The sequence below is a fragment of the Ailuropoda melanoleuca genome, chromosome 6 (genome assembly GCF_002007445.2).
Source record: "Ailuropoda melanoleuca isolate Jingjing chromosome 6, ASM200744v2, whole genome shotgun sequence".
NCBI lineage: Eukaryota > Metazoa > Chordata > Mammalia > Carnivora > Ursidae > Ailuropoda > Ailuropoda melanoleuca.
This window is the reverse complement of record NC_048223.1, coordinates 6,731,261-6,753,234: the sequence shown is the minus strand read 5'-3', so window position 1 is coordinate 6,753,234 and position 21,974 is coordinate 6,731,261. Positions and strand designations below refer to the sequence as shown.

The window sequence follows — 21,974 nt, the reverse complement described above, 5'->3', positions numbered from 1 at the left end:
ATAACTCAGGAAGCCTGTAAAATAGTTATATCCCTTCATTGCTTATCTTTATATTACCTATAATCCCCTCTCCCCTACATTGCTGTTTGGTGTAATTAAAATGTAGGTTTGGGTGCCCAGAAACTTCCCCGTGTAAAACCAAAACCTGTACAAATCTAGAAACACTGCTTTGGGAAAAGCACAGCTTTTCTTTTGTGTTTACTGTGCTAATGTTACCCTGACTGCTAAAAGATTTTGTATCAGTAATTTTTAGCCAGCCCCTTTTGCATGTAATCATAACTACAGATGTGATCATATAAGTTTCTCTGTCACAGAGAAACTGATGACTCAGTAATTCACAGACATCAAAGAAAGGACTCTAGATAGAGAAATTTAGAGCAAATGGAGGCCTTTTAGATAGGGGGAGGGGAAAGACTTTGGCAATAAGACTTATTTTTTCCCCCCAAAGATTATAGTATCACAGAAACCATGGCAAAGTATGTATGACTGGTTTGCACCTGCCAGGATGGTTTAAAATATATTTCTTGATGCCTTTTGTCCTGAATCATCAGTACGAACTTGTGTCTGCTCTAGGAGAGAGCAAGGAAGAGAGAACATTTCGGAACTGGATGAATTCCTTGGGGGTCAACCCATACATTAATCATTTATACAGGTAAATATCTTATTGTGTTTTAATTTTATGGCCAGAGTCCAACTTTTCTTGTTTCAAACCGTAGGTATGTTTACATTAGTACAGTTTCTAAAAATCACAAGAATTTTAACCAACATTTAGAATTTCAGAATGCTGGAGCCTGGCAATACAACGGATTTTTAAAGAAAAGTAAAGTATTATTAAAAAGATCAGAATATGATAATAGTTATAATTTTTGATGATATAAACAATTTGATAAAGATAATCCATCTACTCTTTTATAATTATTGATCAGAAAAATAATAAATTATTCCAACTGTTAACAGATTAGAATAGCAATATTTTATAAGTTGTTCTTATCATTATATCAATATTTTAAATTATAATTCACACTTTCTATTTTTGCCAAAATCTACCTCAGTTTTCCCTTAATTCGTTGCAGATGTTTGTTTCTAATTTGTGGAAATAACTTGCTTTCCCTGAGTAATTGTGATTTATCTTATTCTTTCTTGTTAAAATGACAACACATTATCAACATTGATAGACTAAGAAAATATTTTACTGAATATTTTCTGTGCTGTCTGGTAATGCTAACAATGTGTCTTTCTAGGTTTGTATAAGAAGAAACCTACCTTTTCTCTTCATTATAGGATCTACCAGCCTTCATTTAAAAATGGAAAAGAACTCAACTTTTGCTAATTTTATATTAATAATTTACATACCAAGGAAACCCCTTAATGAACAGTAACTAAATTATTATTTAAATATGAACTTAAGTCTAATGCCACAAAGACCAATTCACTGGCTAATTGAAGATTTATGATACAGTAATTTCTGCTTCTTGGTGTTTATTCAAAATCTTGTTTAAAATCTAAAACCAGAGCACCTGGGTGGCTCAGTTGGTTAAGTGTCTGCCATCGGCTCCAGTCATGATTCCAGGGGCCTGGGATGGAGGCCCTCGTTTGGCTCCATGCTTTGCAGGGAGTCTGCTTCTCCCTCTGCCCCTCTCCCCACTCGTGTTCTCTCCCTCAAGTAAATAAAATCTTTAAAAAAATTAAAAAAAAATAAAATCTAAAACCAGTGCTACCTTATGGTAACCAGTTTTGATGTAATGGACCGATATTTGAAGAACCCTTTAAAAGTGTCTAAATTCCAGCCAGATGACAGAGATATATCCTTTAGACTGGAACTCTCATGATAGTAGCAAGGCAGTAAAGGAATCAAATATTGGGAGTGAGGAGGGGGAGTGAGGAGGGATAAGATCTTTACAGAATAATGTGAAAGAATGTGAAAGAATTTTGGAAAAGGGAATTCAGAAAATTCTCAAAAATAACACCCTCAAGAGAACTATCATATATAGAAAAATAGTAGCCAGAGGGCTAGTTGTCACCAGAACCATGTGTCCATGAATTTGTGTCTGGAATTTGTGTCCTAAACCCTAAGTTATTTTAACTCCTCTCCTGCAGTACACCAAATCTAAAGCAAACCAAAGCATTAGCGTAATTTAGATCGATTTTAAATGAAAATTCTCTCCCCTACACAAGTTATTTAATATATTTGAAGAACTGTTGGTCCTAGAATTTTTCTATGACAGGTTGGTTCAGGAATACATCTTGAATTCTCTGGAAATCATTTCAACTCTCTGGGCTTCAGTTTCCCTATTTGCAAAACATGAATAATAATACTTTACTAAATAGAAATAAAAATGAATTCACTTAAAGTAAACAAGAAAAATTCAGAACTGATACAAATCCTTTAGTAATTTTTTATATAAAATTTTCCATATGCTTTCATAGATAACCCAGTCAGCTCTTAATTGCCTTCATAATAGATTTTATCTTTCCATCACTCAGCACAGGGCCAGTTCCCTTCACTGCCATAGGGTGTGTATCCAGAGTTGCAAAGTAACTTTCATATGAATCTTAGCTAAACAACTCTGTGAACAAGCTGTTGAGAGAGAAAAGCCACATGATACATAATAGAGCCAGCAATTTTAAAAATCAATTGCTGTTGCTTTATGTCCTTAGCATACAGAATTGAAAACAGACTCAATGGATATACTTTGAGCATCTCAGAATATATTTTTCTGAATCCAAAGTAGTACTATTCTTACTTCAATAATGCCTACTTGCTCATAAATTCCTTCCTCTTAACCCTCATTATTTAACATGAATAGCTGCCTACATTGTAGCTATTGTGATTTTTGTATATTTTAAAAAGTTTTAAAAATTGGAATACGTAATACGTGAACTTATTCTCATTGTACAAGTTTCAGGAAGTATGTAGAATGAATTAAAAAATGATAATACTTCCCTTACATCTCCCATATTCCTTTTTTTCCTGCTCAGAGGTATTGCTATTAACAGTCCATAGCACATACAGGTATTTAAATTTTACACATAGTAAACTGTATGCAGTGTTCTTCCACTTGCTTTTTTAAACATAATATATCTTGTAAAGCTTTTCATGTCAGTATATAGGGATCTAACTTATTTCTTATGGTGGACCAGGAGTCCATGGTATGGATAGTTTATTCAACAGCCCCCTACTGCCAGGCATTTAAGTTGCTTCCAAATTTATTAATAATTTGGCAATGAATGTCTTTGTACTTGTATCTTTGTAAACATTTATAAAAAATTTTGGACAGATTCCTAGAGTAGAAGTTCTGGGTCGACCACTGAATTCTGTTCCTGGGACCAATGTTACACTGTATGTTACCTAACTAGAATTTAAATAAAAACTTGAGAAAAGGAAAAAAAAAAGTAGTCTGGGTCAAATGATACATCTTGTCGTTTTTTAAAGTTTTATTTATTTTAGAGAGAGAGAGAGCATGAATGAGCGAGTAGGGGGAGGGGCAGAGAGAGAAAAGCTCAAGCAGATTCCCTGCTGAGCATGGAACCAGACGTGGGGCTTGATGTCATGACCCATGAGGTTATGACTGGAGCCCAAATCATGAGTTGGTCACTTAACTGACTGAGCCATGCAGGCGCCCTTGTCCTGTCATTTTTTAGGCATTAAATGACTGTTGTGTTTTTGAAGACCTAAACCTATCTCCATTGTGCTTAATAAAATTTCCTCCTCATTCATCATCTTTTCCTCTTGTTTTAGTGACCTTGCAGATGCTTTAGTGGTCTTTCAGCTCTATGAAATGATCCGTGTGCCAGTTGACTGGAGCCAGGTCAACAAACCTCCTTATTCTGCTCTTGGAGGGAACATGAAGAAGGTGAATGAGATAATCACCAAGGATATGTTGTTATTTTTCTAATATGAAACAAAGGATTTGGAGTTTCATAAAGCTTAGAAACGTGTGGTCTGTTCCCATGATTCTGATTTAAACCAAAATGTGTTAAGCTTAAGAACCGTTTTATAAATGTGCTTTAATAAATGTTTGGAAAGATGAAGACCGTTCGCCTAGTCAGACACTTTATGTAACTGTTTTTGTCTTTAACAAGTTGTAGTGCTGAATTTTCTTTGAGGTGCATCATAAATGCTTTCCTGTATTATAATCCCCAGAACTTGCCAAATCTTTACTGGTTATTTGTTAATATCCTTTGACAGATATTTACTGATTACCTACTACCTGTACAATGCAATGCAGGATATAAAATAGTACAAGGCATGGAGTTCGTCCTCAAGAAGCCTAAAAAAATTAGAAAGATATGTGTATAAACAACTGTAATATAGTGCAACATATATAGAAGTTAATTTTTTTTTTAAAAAGAATTTATTCATTTATTTGATGAGAGAGAGCACAAGTAGGGGAAGCAGCAGGCAGAGAGAGAGGGAGAAGCAGGCTCCCCGCTGAGCAGAGAGCCTGATGTAGGGCTCAATCCCAGGACCCTGGGATCATGACCTGAGCCAAAGGCAGACACTTGACTGATTGAGCCACCCAGGCGCCCCTATAGAAGTGAATATTATGAGTTCTAAGGAGGAAAAGGCCACCGGCTGCGCTTATCATGAGAGGCTTCATGCAGGAGGTGGTATTTGAGTTAGAGTTTGAGAAAGGAGGCTGGAGAGGGGGCTAAGGATCAGGAAGAGGGATAGGGGTGGGAAAATATAAAATGGATTTCTGGGATTTGGGGGAAAATGTTGGATACCGCAGAGGATTCCAGTAGGTAAGAAGTGAGTATGAAACCTAAAAATTTCAGTTGGAACCAGATGTTGAGAACCTTGATTGTCAGATTAAAGAGCTTGCATTTTAAACTAAAAGTAATGGGAAGCCATTAAACATTTCTGAGCAGGGCAATGGTTTGATTACAGTCGGTGGGAGACTACCTGGCAGATGAATGATGATGATTCCATAACTGGAAGCCTGTACCTCCCACTCTCTTTAATCCATTTTATCCATTCCCTCCTCCTCCCCTCTGCAACTACCAGTTCTTTATATTTATGGGTCTGTTTCTGCTTTTTTTTTTTTTTGCTTGTTTGCTTTGTATTTTAGATTCCACATATATGTGCAATCATATGGTATTTGTCTTCTCTGGCTGACTTATTTCACTTAGCATAATACCCTCCAGGTCCATCCATATTGTCACAAATGGCAAGCTCTCATTCTTTTTTATGGTTGATTAATATTCCTGTGTGTGTGTGTGTGTGTGTGTGTGTGTGTGTATCTATCACACATCTTCTTTATCCATTCATCTATCAATGGACACTGGGTTGCTTCTATATCTTGGCTATTGTAAATAATGTTGCAATAAACATTGGAGTGCATGGATCTTTTTTGAATTGGTGTTTCCATTTTCTTTGGGTAAATACCAGTACTAGAATCACTGGATTGTATAGTGTTTCTATTTTTAATATTTTGAAGGACCTCCATACTGTTTTCCACAGTGGCTGCACCAATTTACATTCCCACCAACAGTGCATAAGTATTCCTTTCTCCACACCCTTACCAACACTTGTTCTTGTCCTTTTCTATTTTTTGGAATAGTTTGAGAAGAATAGGTATTAACTTCCTTTCTTTTTTTCTTTTCCTTTTTTTCCTTATCTTTTCTTTTCTTTTCTTAAATGTTTGGTAAAATTCACCTGTGAATCCATCTGGTCCTGGACTTTTGTTTGTTGGGGGATTTAAAATTTTTTCTTAAATTTAAATTCGATTTAATTAACATATACTGTATTATTAGTTTCAGAGGTAGAGTTTAGTGATTCATCAGTTGTGTACAACACCTATTGCTCATTACTTCAAATGTTGGGGGATTTTTGATTACTCATTCAATTTAATTACTACTTACTGGTCTGTTCAGATTTTTTTCCCAATTCAGTTTTAGAAGATTGTGTATTTCTAACCTATTTTCTAGGTTGTCTAATTTGTTGCCATATAATTTATGTAGTAGTCTCTTATAATCCTTTGTCTTTCTATGGTGTCAGTTATTACTTCTCTTTCGTTTCTGATTTTATTGGAGTCTTCTCTCTTTTTCCCTTGATGAGTCTGGATAGAAGTTTATAAATTTTGTTTATCTTCTCAAAGACCGACTCTTGGTTTCTTTAATCTTTTCTATTGTTTTCTTAAGTCTCTTATTTCATTTATTTCTGCCTTCATCTTTTTTATGTTCCTTCCTTCCTTCTACTAACTATGGGCTTTGTTCTTTTTCTAGTTCCTTTAGGAATAAGCAGATGCAAAATGTAACAGGAAAACAAAAATTGAACCACTCATTTTATCTGGAATTTTAATTATGAGATGTCACAAGTGAATCATATGTAAAATGCTTCCTTTCAACAAATACCGGCTGTTTATAGAATGAAACATAAGGCCTGTAATAAATTCAAGATGTTTAAAAAATGAAGCAGTACTTTCATGACAGAGTATCACAAAGGCTTATTTATTAAAAATATTTTATTTATTTATTTGAGAGAGAGAGGGAGAAGCACGAGCAGAGGGGAGGAGCAAAGGCAGAAGCAGAAGCAGACTCCCCACTAAACAGGGAGCCCAACGTGGGGTTTGACCCAAGACCCCAGGATCATGACCTGAGCCAAAGGCAGATGCTTAACGGACTGAGCCCCCCAGGCACCCCAGAGACTTATTTTATAGACTTTGGGCATTCATCATCAGACGTTGCTTTGCTTCATTTGTAAAGTTCATAAAGTTGTACCACTTAAATAATCTTTCTTCATTATTTCTTCAGTATTTCTTTTCACTTGGAACCCTGTATCCTTTTATGTAGTTTTTCTCATTTTCCAAATAATCTAAGCTTCACTTTTTCCAAAGCATTTGAAGTGCTTGATAATCATTTCTCCCATTAACTCTATGAAACTGCATTCTCCAGTTTTTTTCTTGCTTTCCTTGTGTTTATTCTTACCTTCATTCTTACCTATTCTTCGTTTTTTAGCCTGACAACTCTAGGAATTTCCAAGGCTCAGTTCTTGGCCCACTGCTCTTAACTTTCTGCATTTACATCCTCAGAGAGCAGATCCATTTTTGGAGTGTTAAGTAGTACCATAAACATGGCTTATCCCTAGAGCTGAATTTCTTATTCTTTCTCTAGTTTGGTACCTCTCCAGATCTTAGAGGTTTTGCCACATTTGGAATCAACTGTTGCCAAAAAAATAGAACACATCTTTTTCCTTATGTTAGCATCCATTTCCAGGTACCCTTTTGTTGCTGGTCATATCAACATCTTAGGGCTCTAGTAACCCTGAGCACCCTTCTCACCATCATTCCTCTTAGGAATTTTGGTCTAACTAACTGTAAAATAGATGGCCCTTCATTAAAATGTATTTTGCACAAAAGTGATTATTATTACAGTGCTAGAAAATTCTCCCATTGAAACAGGTGTCAGTGGAAAATATGCTGGTTTTTCTCTCTCCTGTTCATACTGTTACATAATCAGAACTTTGATGCTATTTTCTATAAATTAGGTATCTATTTGGTTGTTTTTCAATTCTGTGCATTTCTGTAGCATATATTTTTATTAGGCAGACTAAATCTGTAATATGATTACTAGGAAAAAGAATTTGAAACTATTGTCTCCTTATAGTTAAAAAAATGCGTACTTGTCAAAGATTTTATGAAACTTATTGAGAGAACCAGGCAGATGCTATAACAGGATCAAAGGATCTTCATGCATTTTTATTTGTAACAAACTGATCTTTGGGAATTTGGATTTTCTTTTTTAAAGAAAAATACCCATTTATTTGTGCAAATTCTATTATTGTGTGGTCCCTTTCTCACCTTTCCTAGAAATACTGTCTTAGGAAAAGAATGTATCTGTGTATCTCACATTGAATTGTTTTGTAACGAGGTCTTAAGTAACTTGGGAAAGAAAATCAGAAGAAACCAGTTACACTATTTTTCTTAATTAAATGTTTATTCCAAAAAGTATTTAGTAAGCACTTTTTACTACTGGTGGTATTATAAGATTATGAGAGCTTACAATTTCACTGGAGAAAAAGATTCAAATACCTAAGAATTTATACACACACACATATAACCCCGAGATAAGAAGACTGGAGATAATAAACATCGAGGCCTAGCAGACAAAAAAAATTTACTAGATAACGGACTTAACTGGACTTATAACACTGGAAAGAAGATTTACTTGGTGGTCATTCATCAGATTCTTACTGTAGGCAGGGCACTGTGATGGGTTCTGGGCTGGGAATGGAGAAGAGTATGATATAGACTTGTACATGTTACAGTTTTTGCCCTTTAAAGGGAGCCTGTCCAGGAATGCCTGGGTGGCTCAGTTGGTTAAGCATCTGTGTGTGGCTCAGGTCACAATCCCGGGGTTCTGGGATTGAATCCTGCATCTGGCTCCTTGCTTAGCGGGGAGCCTGCTTCTCCCTTTGCCTGCCACTCTCCCTGCTTGTGCTCGTACTCTCTCTCTCTCTGACAAATAAATACAATCTTTTTTTTTTTCTAAAGGAGCCTGTCCTGTGGTTGACAAAAGAAAGTACATAAATTGCTAAGTAGAAGATAGTGCACAAGCATTACAAAATAAGCATTATTGGAAGTTCAATAAAGGATAGATTGTTATTAGCTGGTACCATTAAGGTTAATAAGACTTTGTTGAAGAATGTGGGATAAAAGCTAAATTTTGGAAGATGAGTAATATCTGGATGAAGAAATGGGAGATGAAGTTTTAGATTCTTAATGAAACAATTTCTTTATTCCTTAGTTTTAAATTTAGACAAAACAGTATTTTTTAACTCTATTAATAGAATGCAGGAAACCTAGGTTTTTAGTCACAGATTTGCCACGAATAAACTGTAATCTTGGACAGTCAGGATTTTTAGGGTAAGATCTTAAAACTTCCTAGCCAGTTGTTTCTCTGTCTAGGTTAACCCTTTAATATCTTCAGCTATAAAATGGGGATAATTATAAAATGAGAATAATAATTATTTCCTTAACTTCAGTGTCATTATGAAATGATATTCTGTCATATAAATTGAAGGTATCCTCAATTATTTTTCAAATGACTGAACAAAGCTGGTGTATTCAAGAGATATATTTTTAAAAACATGTTTTTATACCAAAACTTTTACTTATTATTCATAGATTGAAAACTGTAATTATGCAGTGGAACTTGGGAAGAATAAGGCTAAATTCTCCTTGGTTGGCATTGCTGGGCAGGACCTAAATGAAGGGAATCCAACACTTACTCTGGCATTGGTATGGCAGCTGATGAGAAGGTAAAGGCTGATATGTTTAGAGCAATACTGTTTCCTTCAGCAAGTCATGTGAACTAAAATTTTAGCTGTTTTTGAGAATAACAAACAGAAGAAATACCCAATGTAAAATATATTTTTAAATGATTTACCGTTGATAATATATTTTGTTTAAAAGTGGGTCAATCTCTGGAAATAATCACTTTTATTAATGCCTCTTAAAAACTGCTTTGTAAGGAGATGTTTTTATAAAATACCATATAGTAGTTTTTGTTTTTGATTACTGAGCTTTGCAACTTTGGAATATGACAAAGTGCAAATATCTGTAGAACCAAAATATTTAAATATTCATCTGAATATTGATATAAATGATGTGAGAGCAAATTTCACCGCTTCTTTCTCCCCTTTCACACTCAAATATCCATCTTTTCTGTTACAGGTACACATTGAATGTGTTATCAGATCTTGGAGAAGGTGAAAAAGTAAATGATGAAATTATTATTAAATGGGTCAATCAGACTCTTAAAAGTGCAAAAAAAAATACTTCCATATCCAGCTTCAAGGTAATCAAAAGCTATTTAAAATTTTGTTTTTGTTAGAAATTAAGTTTAGGAAGGAATTTTTATTGGAAATTACATTGGTTTAAGTTCAGAGTTACATTAACATATATCAGAAACACAATTTATGAACTTAGGCTTACTAGTTATTTGGCATCTGTAAAGTAAAAATATAGTTTGAATTCTTATATTTTTGATTGGTTGTCCTATTGAGTGTAAATGCAGGTTAATTTTATCAGGATCTGGTCATCTAATCTTAAAAAAGAAGTAGATAGAGCCAAAAAACCCAATTGTCAAATGAAAAAGAAAGATAAAAAAAAAAAAACATTGTTTATATAGGACCTATAATGTTTTGTGCTCCCTAGCAGCAGTCTCTGAATTGTATTGACATCATTTCCAAGGCATAACAGAGCCAGCCAAACCAATTCAAGTGGGAGTTGAGAAAACTGGTAGGAAAAAAAAGTCTTGTCATCTGGCTTCATAATGGCACTTAACACTCACTTCTGAGCATTTGTGGATGATTCATGAAGCACTCAAAAATGTAATCTGCACATACTTACCCACTAATTTTCATGCATTTCCATTGTGTTTCGCTTTTGCATGCAACGTGATGTTAACTACAAATAAGCATGTTTGCTTGTACGCATTAATTCAGTGAGCCTTGTGTTTGTGATTTCATTATGATATGTGAAAAATCAGCAATTTGGTGGTTTTGTTTTGTTTTTAGTGAATAAGAGTGCAAACAGATGAAACCCTAAGCTCTCCTAAGAGTTATCTATCCATCTTAGTCTTTTCTTTGCCTTTGTTCTATATGTTTAACAACATTTTAGAGCAAGAGAAATGTCAGAAATTGATAAATTCAATCTTTACTAAGTACTGAGCCCCAATGTGGTTTTAACAGGACAGCTGGAATACGGCAGAGATGTTGCTTGATTCCTAGTTCAAGTCTGTTTCTCTTTTTGCCATTTTGGAAGGAACTAATGACTTTGAGTTTTTGTTGTTGTTAATTAAAAAAAAAAAGAAACAAGAATTTTCAGTTCATGATTTGTTTTTATATATTTTAGACATAAAACACAACTTAAAAACATAAAACAGGAAAGGGGACATATGAAATTCTCTAATTGATAGTTATTCATTAAAACTGTTATAATGACATTTTATGCATTGTACATTAGTTGATGAAAAATAAGCATGTATATATTTAAATCAAATACAATGAGAAAATATTTAGAAACATATTTATTGAGCTCTTACTATTAAGTAACATTTATATGTAAAGATATAGACTATAAGAAATTAATTTGGCCCTCATAATGTTTACCATTTATTTGAAAGACAAAGTATTCATAACTGGAATTTTCATAACAAGTTAGAAGAGGGTCCATCTTGAATGAGGCAAGTCTGAGAAGGTTAGGAGAAATAGTTTGGCTAGAGAGGATAGTTCCTAAGGGTGTAGTGCTAGATATAGTCTGGGTCAAAATTGTGGAGGAATCTGGCCTTAATAAAAGTTTATTGATATCAGAAATAACGTAAAAAACCAAAGTGACTATTTTAGGAATACTTCCTTTTTTTCTTTAAGATTTATTTATTTGAGAGAGAGAGAGCGAGCGAGCGCTCATGAGTATGGGCACATGCGCGCACGTGTAGGGGGGGCAGAGCAAGAGGGAGAGAAGCAGACTCCCCACGGAGATCATAACTTGAGCCAAAATCAAGAGTCAGATGCTTAACTGACTGAGCCACCAGACGCCCCTAGGAATCCTCTTCTGAATGTGGTGAGCAGGATGGATTGGAGGAAGAAAGGTGTAATCAAGGACAGTGCCTGAGAAGCTGAGGCAGAACTCAAGGTCTGAAATGATAAGGATCCAAGTGGAGTTGGGGGGTGGGCACTGGGAATGTTGAGAATGGATAGTTATATGCTATTGCAAAAGAACAGGTAGATTTGGCTTCTTGATATAGGGAAGCACAGGAGAAAGAGGAATTAAAACTTGATGTTTTAGGCCTGGGTAATTGGAAAACAGATAACACTAACAAATGGGAATGTCAGGAGGTGCCGTTGCTTTCTGGAAAAGGTGATGAATTCAGTTTTAAGCTTGTTGGATTTGAGGTAATGTTCAGGAAATGAGCTGGATGAAAGGAAATATTAAAACTGTGAATACAGACTTGATCAGTTGAGTAGAAGAGATAGTTGAAAATAGAGGTACACAAACCCTTTAAGGGAGGGAGCTCACAGAGAAAAGCAGAATGGAGAGTTTTACTTAGAACAGAGGTAGCAGAAACATAATGCAAAAATGCTTGGCATTTATTTAGTAGATAATAAATCTACTAGGGTAATAAAATGTTTAAAGAGACTATAGTTAAGAAGTGTGGCAGCAAATGCTAAAAAACCGTTGGGGTGGGAGGCTTTTTTTCCAACTGTAGAAGGCATTATATTTGAAGGCTAGAGTAAATGGTACTAGTAAGAATCTATTTTTTTTCTTATTAAGTTACTTTTTTTTTAGTAAGAATTAATCATAAGGCAGTGCTATATTGAGAAATTTTAGAAAAGACAAATTTACCCTTTTTAGTTGCAAAGTAATTTTCCCTTATCAAGATATGGAAGTGTATGAGCACTGAGTAATAAATGGAATTGTTGAATCACTATATTGTACACCTGAAACTAATAGAACACTTTTTGTTAACAACACTGAGATTAAAATAAAACAAAATAAAAATAAAAGAAGATAAGGAAGTGGTATATGAGCCATAACAATAATCATGATTACCCTTTACTGAGTTCTATGTGCCACCGTGCACAGTTTCTTTTGATTCTTTCAATAATAAGCAAAAAGGAGAGCATTAGTAAAGTTAAACAACTTGTCCACTGTCATACAACTATTGAGCAGACTATCTGGATTTCATATCCAGATCTAACTGCAGGTTGAAAGCCAAGCTGTAGTTTTGTGACCCTGGATTTGACTTCAGCTCAGACACTTATTAGTTGTGTGACATACTGCTCATTCATCTCATAAATATTCAAAGCTTACCCTATATCAGGTGCTTTGCTAGTCACTATGGCTACAGAATGCCCTCAGAGTGCTCACTATTCGGGGAAGGAAGCAAATAAGAAAACAGGAATCACTGTGTGGGGTGTCAGCATACTATAAAAATTGGCTAAGGGGAGTAGGAAGCACATGAGAAGGGTGTGTTTTATAGAAACCTTAGCAGTTTATACTAACAACTGAACTACACCTCTTGATGAATAAAATTGAATTTACTTCTGGCTCACCATTCAGTATCTGTGTGACCTTGGGCAAGTTATTAATTTCTCTATGCCTCAGTTTCCCCATATTTAAAATGGAGATATTAATAATACCTATCATCTGAGTTTGTTACCAAACTAAATAAGTTAACAAATGTAAAGAGCTCAATACTACCTGGTACGTCTTAAGGGCTCAGTACAAGGGGCTTCCTACATTACTGGTATGGTGATATATAAAAGGCATGATATGGGAGAGGTTCCTGTTGAGCTTTTTAAGAACTCTGGCTGCCACATCACTGTATTTCCACTTCTATTTTCAATAATGACAGAAAGAACAGTGGCATGGAATGTTCTAGTAGTAATGTGTATCAAATTAAGAGAAAGTGATGGTATAATTCATTATCTTAAAAATCAAGCCTAACTCTAGGCTAATTGTCTTTGAGAGTCTAGACATTCTTTTTGTTTAAGTAATTTCTTTATAATTAACTTAAGGAAAGTGAAAGGAAAGATGACGAAAATGTACTTACATACTAAACTGATGGTTTTACTATAAGTCCTACCCCTTTTCTGAAAGAAAAATGTCTTTTACTGATAATATACATATCAGGAGTTGGAAGATAGGCCTGTTTTCTTGGAAATAGGAAGATAAGGGATCCAATATAGCCCTTGAAACTTAAATCTTTCATTCAACTCAGTGAAAGTTTTCCCCAAGGTTAATCATAAGGAAATAGGTGAAAACATCATTCTTACCTACATCTAAGTGAAGAGGTATTTGAGATAACACAAAAGGGCATAAACTTTCAGCTATAAGATAAGAACTGAGGACCTCATATATAACATGGTGACTACAGTTAACACTGTATAATATAAAATTTGCTAGAATAGAACTTAAATGTTTATACACACACACACACGTAGGTGATGGATGCATTAATTAACTAGATGAGAGTAATCCTTTCACAACATATAAATATATCAAATATTCAAGGTGTACACTTTAAATGTCTTACAATTTAATGTGTCAATTATAATTCAATAAAGCTGAAAAAACAAATGAACAAAATAATTTTCCCCAATCTTAAGAAAACCCTCACAAATATGTAAATAAGTAATCAAAATACAGCACAATTAAGCCATTTGTATGTTTTTGAATCATCATAGAAAAATGAAAAATACACAGAAATTTTTAATTTGTTATGGAATGGCATGAAAAGTTTTTTTTAGAAAGAATACTAGTGTACATTAGAGTCACTTAGGAAGCTTATTAAAAATGTAGATTCCCGGGGCGCCTGGGTGGCACAGCGGTTGAGCTTCTGCCTTCGGCTCAGGGCGTGATCCTGGCGTTGTGGGATCGAGCCCCACGTCAGGCTCCTCTGCTGTGGGCCTGCTTCTTCCTCTCCCACTCCCCCTGCTTGTGTTCCCTCTCTCGCTGGCTGTCTCTATCTCTGTCAAATAAATAAAATCTTTAAAAAAAAAAAAATGTAGATTCCTAGCCCTATCCACAGATCATCTGACTCACTAATTTATAGGGATAAATTTATGCTTTTAACAAGCATGTCAGGTGGTTTTCATGTAGGTGGTGTGCAGAATACACATTGAGAAAACAAATATGAGAATTTTTCAGAAATAGGGAAGGGGGCGCCTGGGTGGCTCAGTCATTAAGTGTCTGCCTTTGGCTCAGGGCGTGATCCCGGCGTTATGGGATCGAGCCCCACATCAGGCTCCTCTGCTGAGAGCCTGCTTCTTCTTCTCCCACTCCCCCTGCTTGTGTTCCCTCTCTCGCTGGCTGTCTCTCTCTCTGTCAAATAAATAAATAAAATCTTGAAAAAAAAAAAAAAGAGGGAGGATGCCAAAAAAAACACCCAGATCCAGACTACCAGCATCAGAAAGACTTAAGGACCTACCTTAGTTATTTTTACTCCTCTACTTATACTTCCCCTCAAAAATCTGTTTGATAAAATGAACATTCCTGAAAGTAAAGAATATACATTTTTCTAAAATTAATAAATGTAGCGGCTTACAGATCATGGCCCAAAAAAGGAGACTGTTACTTTTCTTCACATGCCTTCAAATTGTTTTTTCAAAAATTTATTAATCTGGCTAGGAACTGCAGTAGATGCTTTCACTTATATTAATATTCCCAGGAATCCTGTGACATTCTCATGGTAGTGATTAGGAGAGGGTGCTTGCTTTTGGCTTCAGGTAATAGAAACCCAATTTTAATTGGTTTAAACCAAAAGGAAAGGTACAGAATAGCAGAAATCCAGAGGCAGAGTAGATTTCAGGGTTGGTTGAGCAAGTAATTGAAGAATGTCATTCAGAACTGAGGTTTTTATCCATCTCTGCTTTGCCATCTATAGTGCCAACTTCACCCTATAGCTGGTTTTCCTTTTGGTTATAAGATAGCTGCTGGTTGGGACAAAGTTTTCATGCTCTCATTCACATACAGGAAGAGGGTTGCTGGTTTTCCATAGCTCTTCCAGAAAATAGCAAGGGCCTCACATTAAATTAAATTAGGCCCAAATTAAATCACCATGGTAATTGGATGGAATTACTCTGTTTGGTTCAGACTAGTATTTTTGTTCATTAAAGGAGTCTTTTTAGATGTTTTCTTCCTAAATGCCCCTCCTCTGAAGGTTTAATGCCATGGATATTACTGTATGTTTATGGACTGTATGCTTTATACGTAAAAAAGAATAAGTTTATCACCGTACCCCCAGAATTCATGGCCTAGACTAATTCAGGATCACCCATGGAGCTGAGGATGGCGTCAGCTTTCCTTGAAGCACATGTCCATGTGAGGGAGGTATGGATACAGAGCAAAAATGTGGGTTCTGTTAGGATGGAGAAAGTAGTAAGAAAGTGTAGATTCTGAGTAGTCAAGCAGCAGTGGCCACTATCCAAGATGAGACAGAACAAGTGACTTTTTTTTTTTTTCAAGTGCTGGTAAGTGGTAAAACAATTCAGACCAGGATTTCTGGCTTTAACTGCAATGTTCTATCCACTAGAATTTGGTTGTTCATTTTTAGTTCAGCTTGGAGGTGACTTCAAAAATGGAGAGAATCTTGGGCATTATAGTCAGACAGTTACGGGTTCAGTTACTGGTTTTATACTTACTGGTTGTGTGAACAAGTCACTTGAGCTCTATGAGCTTCATGTTCTTCCTCTTTAAAAGAGAGATTATAATTTCTTTATTACCACGTTAGGAGAATTAAACAAGCTGGACATGTAAAGCAATAAGAATAATGCCTTTGTAATGTTAGTTCCTTTCCACTAATATTTTCATTTTTCTGTCTGAAAAATTTTAAGTGAAGGCTTAGGAATCTATGGTCTAAGAAATATATTACTAGATTTACAAAACTATTTAAAATTCACCTCCTATTCCCTTTAAAAATTTATTTTTTACAGAATGGATTACTGTACTTAGCATGCTTTAGGAATTGCTACATCTGCAAGCCCTATTTGGGTATGGTGACAGCTCCACACTGTAAGCTCTGTAAAGATTGAAGGAAAAGCTTATTTAAAATGGTTTATGATGTGTGCTGGCTGCAGAGAAGCTGAATGTTCAGAAAATTTATAAGTTGCTTTCAGTTATATGGTGATGACCCAATATGCCATTTATGAAAATTCAAAGTAAGATGTTTATGAATGTTCATCCATTCTTTATTTTCTAGGACAAATCTATTAGCACTAGTTTACCTGTCCTAGACTTAATAGATGCCATTGCACCAAATGCAGTTCGTCAAGAAATGATCAAGAGAGAAAACTTATCTGAGGAGGACAAGCTGAACAATGCTAAGTAAGCTTTTTATGGTTTAAAATAAAACGCAGTGGTTCTTTTATTTCATAAGTCCTTACAGGTAAGGTTACTATATCTTTAACATTTTTAAGTACAACTTATATGGAGACTATGATTTTTTATTTTGTTATATTAGTCACCATACAGTACATCCCCAGTTTTTGATGCAATGTTCCATGATTCATTATTTGCGTATTAACACCCAGTGCACCATGCAATATGTGCCCTCCTTAATACCCATCACCGGCCTATCCCAATCCCCCATCCCCCTCCCCTCTGAAGCCCTCAGTTTGTTTCCCAGAGTCCACAGTTCTCATGGTTCATTCCCCCTTCTGTTTACCCCCCCTTCATTCTTCCCTTTCTTCTCCTACCGATCTTCCTATGTCTTATGTTCCATAAATGAGTGAAACCATATGATAATTGTCTTTCTCTGCTTGACTTATTTCACTTAGCATAATCTCCTCCAGTCCCGTCCATGTTGCTGCAAATGTTGTGTAATCGTTCTTTCTGATGGCTGAGTAATATTCCATTGTATATATGGACCACAACTTCTTAATCCAGTCATCTGTTGAAGGGCATCTCGGCTTCTTCCACAATTTGGCTATTGTGGACAATGCAGCTATGAACATTGGGGTGGCCCTTCTCTTCACTACGTCTGTATCTTTGAGCGTGCGACCAGACTGAAAAACGGAGCTCTGCAGTNTATTGTGGACAATGCAGCTATGAACATTGGGGTGCATATGGCCCTTCTCTTCACTACGTCTGTATCTTTGAGCGTGCGACCAGACTGAAAACCGGAGCTCTGCAGCGCTCATTGGAGACTATGATTTAAAGATTCTCAAACTTAACTTTCTTGTAAAGTTAATCTAATAAAAATATTTCATTCTTAACATATATTTAGTAAAAACAAAGTAGATCACAAAAATAATAAGATATTTTTCTTGTCTTTTCAAGATATGCCATTTCAATTGCTCGAAAAATCGGTGCCCAGATATATGCCTTACCTGATGACCTCGTAGAAGTGAAACCAAAGATGGTTATGACCGTGTTTGCATGCTTAATGGGAAAAGGACTAAACAGAATAAAATAATGAAACATTTAGCATGATTTTCTGCCACATTAAACACATTGAATGTCTCACAGTTTACAGAATTCTGAAATGTAGTGGGTATAAAACTAGAGATTATTTGTATGCTTAAACTAGTTGTATAATTCATTAATGAATTCTATATCTTGTTAACTAGTTAGAATCTGTCAACATTTTTGGATAATGCAAGTAATTTACCAGTCAATACTGATAATAATATGCTCATTATCAAGCTGTTATTTCATAATTAAATTATTTTCATTTTCTGAAAGTCTTATTAAAACAAGACTAATTCATTCTTTTTCATGGTTCAAAAGAGATCAATGTAAAATTTTTCTTGCATGTCCTGCTGTGCTTTGATTTGTGTGTGTGTATGTGTTAATTTTGATCATAAATGTATTCAAAGTCATTATCCAGTTCTTTTATTTTTTCCTCCAACTATGTGAACTTTAACTTTTCTGTAAGTTTCTATATTGTCTCAAATTTTTAAGTGACAAGTATTGTTCATTAACATTAAACTTTTTTATATATGAGAACTAACTCTTGAATAAACACCAAAATACATTTTCTTGTATAAGTAACAGGAGCTTTTTACTTAAAACTTAATTTTAACTCTACTGATACTTTATGTATGCTAGTTTGTAATACAGCTTTAACTATGACATGCAGCATATATGTTGGTAGGCTGTTATTAGAGAAATATGTGTGTGTGTGTATATATATATGTTTGCATCTGAATTACCCAGGTTTTCTTAAATGGTATGTATAACTGGTCAGTCAGGCAACCATTAAGTGTTTATTGTGGCCCCACTATGTGTGTAACAACTTTTCAGTTTGTAGCTATTTGATACATGAATATTTCTTTTAGAAAATATTCATTTTGGATGTGCATATAGTTATTTTTCAACTGACTTCCTCCACATATTTATAGCAAAACACTGACTATAGCATCTCATGTTGACACCATAATGTTAGTTTCATATTAGACATGTTAATTTTGATCTATACTGAAGCCCTAATTTAGAAAATGCCCACTGAATATCTTTAGCAGAAAATAACACAAAGCTAATATTCAACATAGAATATTTTCACGTTTTTTCCACAGCCTCCTACAAATCGGCAGTGTTTGGTTAATGCTTGTGTTACTTGGGAATAGCTGAACTTCAGACCTATTTTTGTGTGAATTTCAATCAGTTGACAGATTCTGCTGTTAAAAAAATGAATTCAGAAATCTGTTTCCTCCATCTTCCACTGTGAGTGAGAGTGAGCAATACTGCTATGCAACAAAAATGCTGTCACTTTATCTCCGTGTGAATGAGTCGTTTAAACCCCCCTTCTACCATTGATTAAAACAGGTTGGTAAGAGTGAAACTACACATGTGTTTCGAATTTTTTAAATGAAATCATCAATAGGTGGAACTTTGAAATATATTCTTCTACAAAAGTGATTTCCTTTCCTTTTGTATTTTGATGATTGTTTTCTTATAAGGTATGTTCTTGCTCTAGGAGATTAATCAATGTTTCCCCTTTTGATTTTTTTTCACCATTATATTTACTAGGTTATCTGATTTACATGAAATTTGGCACTTTATTGTGTTCTTTTTCTCACAAAATATATTTAATAAAAACTCTGTGTATGTACAAATGTGCCAGTGTTCATTTCATTTAAAGGATATACAACCTTGGGGGCGCCTGGGTGGCACAGCGGTTAAGCGTCTGCCTTCGGCTCAGGGCGTGATCCCAGCGTTCTGGGATCGAGCCCCACATCAGGCTCTTCTGCTGTGAGCCTGCTTCTTCCTCTCCCACTCCCCCTGCTTGTGTTCCCTCTCTCGCTGGCTGTCTCTATCTCTGTCGAATAAATAAGTAAAATCTTAAAAAAAAATAAAGGATATACAACCTTGAAAATTAATCTATCATAAGTTTATTTTCCAGAAAATAGTAATTTTGTTTTTATTAGATTATTTTTGGGGGAATGAAGGTGGTTTTATGGTTCTTTAATATGAAGAATTTTAGTAAAGACCAACAGCATTATTACTACAATTTAGTTTGTGCTGAAATAATTTGAGGGAATCAGTTGATTAACAAATTTGTTGGGATTCAGGTATGATGCTGGAAACATGGGAACTCAGTTGAGAAAAATATAGACAGAGTTCTCAGACTTCATGAATCTTATATCCTAGTAGAGAGAATAAACAAATAGGAATTTTGATAGTGATAAAATGCAACAGGAGATATAAATGGTAATATAATAAAGACTGACTTGGGAACTGGGGGTGAAGATTTTAGTTTGGGTGCTCAGGAATGGTCTCTCTAAGGGTGTGATATTTAGACTGAAGTATGAATGATGAGATAGGTGATAAATTTTCAGCAGAGAGAACAAAGGCTCTGAGGCAGAAAAAGTCTTACAGACATTTTAGTTAAAGAAACAGGCAAATGTGGCCTCAAAGTAGTGAGGGAGAGGCATCGAGTTTGGAAATGTAGGTAGGATCTGTTCTACTTTTTTTTTTAAGTAGGCTCTACACCCAGTGTGGGACAAGAGTTACATGCTCTTGTCGACTGAGCCAGCCAGGTGCCCTGTTCTACTTTTTGGGGGGGATCTGTTCTATTTTTAAGACTAGATCTGAATCTGGATTTTTCTCTTCTCCAACCGAAGTTGATGGCTCTTCTCTTGTACAGATTGGTGAGTTGCTTTGAGTAATGTCCTGCTTCTGAATCTTGCATGCCATTGTTCATAATTCTGTCATTTGTCTTACTATCACACATGCACAATAAACCCATTATATAGGGGATGCTAAAATACCCAAATTAATGCTGGATAAAATATGTACCAGAGAGGCAGGAGAGAATATGCTGCATCTGGGATGATTCAAAAAAACTTCTAAAGAACAGGATGCAGTTGCAACACTGGGTTATTTTGAAAAAGGGAAGACCTCTAATAACTTTGCCTCCTAGGATTATCTACTAAATAAAGTAGGTTGGAATTCCCCTGAATCTAAGAAATTAATCCAGCCCCTGTGGGAGTCCTTATCGATGAGAAATCACAAACACAGAAGCTGAAAAGACTTCAGATTAAAGTGTTGTGTGTGTGTTTTTTTTTTAAAATATTTTATTTACTTGACAGACAGTGAGAGAGGGAACACAAGCAGGGGCAGTGGGAGAGGGAGAAGCAGGCTTCCCGCTGAGCAGGGAGCCCCATGCAGGGCTCCATGCAGGGCTCTATCCCAGGACCTTGGGATCATGACCTGAGCCGAAGGCAGACGCTTAGCAATTGAGCCACCCAGGCGCCCTTAAAGTGGTTTATATACTAGGAGCTATCTGAATTTTTACCTTTCAATACTCTAGAACTTTTGGATGGGTCAGTGTTAGAGTCGTCCTACTGAGTAAAAATTTTATTGGGACTATGAAGAGTGTGTAAGTAAGCACACATATAAACCCACATATGTACCTCTGTGTTCAATGGCTACAAATTAACAATGAACATTTTTGACATTCCACCAAATACGCAAACTTGGAAACAGTATAGAATGGGAAAGATTTATGATACATTATAGATAAGGAAAAAAAAGCTAAAATGATTCAATAGATACTCGACTATTTTGAAGTAAACACATGACAATGGAAAGGTGGGCTATCTTGTCATCTACCTAAGGCCTCCTATTAGAGAAGATCTAGAGAAGAGTTTGAATGATGAGAAAGATATATTTGGGAAATTTGGGAGTTAGTGATGGCAAGAACAGAGATGGAATAAATCAACCTGAATAGGAAGTATTTCCCTCAAGTATAAGATATTCTGACGTAAATTTGTGTATTGCCTTTAAAAAAACCACTGAGGGCACAATTTTGATTTTTGTATAGTTGTGGGAAGCAATAAGAANTTCCTCCACTTTTGGGCGCCCCTGCCTTCCACACCCTTCACCCTTTCCCACGCCTCACCTTGGGGCACTCTCCTCACGCGTGGAGCGCTGTACCCGCCTCGCCCGCTGTCTCTCCCGGGCTGCCCGGCACCGCCTCTACCCTGTGAGTGTGGAGCTGGAGGGCGGGAGCAGCCGNAGATA

The 21,974-nt window shown here is 35.6% G+C and overlaps 1 protein-coding gene across 1 annotated transcript in view; it reads left to right on the top strand.

The window, feature by feature from the left end:
- The window catches only part of PLS1 (plastin 1), a 110,885-nt gene extending 91,314 nt beyond the window's left edge, over positions 1–19,571 (top strand). Inside the window, exons 10-15 of the mRNA XM_034661814.1 lie at positions 574–652; positions 3,740–3,854; positions 9,129–9,262; positions 9,678–9,801; positions 16,708–16,832; positions 17,787–19,571. Coding sequence (XP_034517705.1) covers positions 574–652; positions 3,740–3,854; positions 9,129–9,262; positions 9,678–9,801; positions 16,708–16,832; positions 17,787–17,922 — 713 coding nt within the window. The 3' untranslated portion in view covers positions 17,923–19,571. The remainder of the gene's footprint in view (positions 1–573; positions 653–3,739; positions 3,855–9,128; positions 9,263–9,677; positions 9,802–16,707; positions 16,833–17,786) is intronic.
- Positions 19,572–21,974: the final 2,403 nt, after the last annotated feature.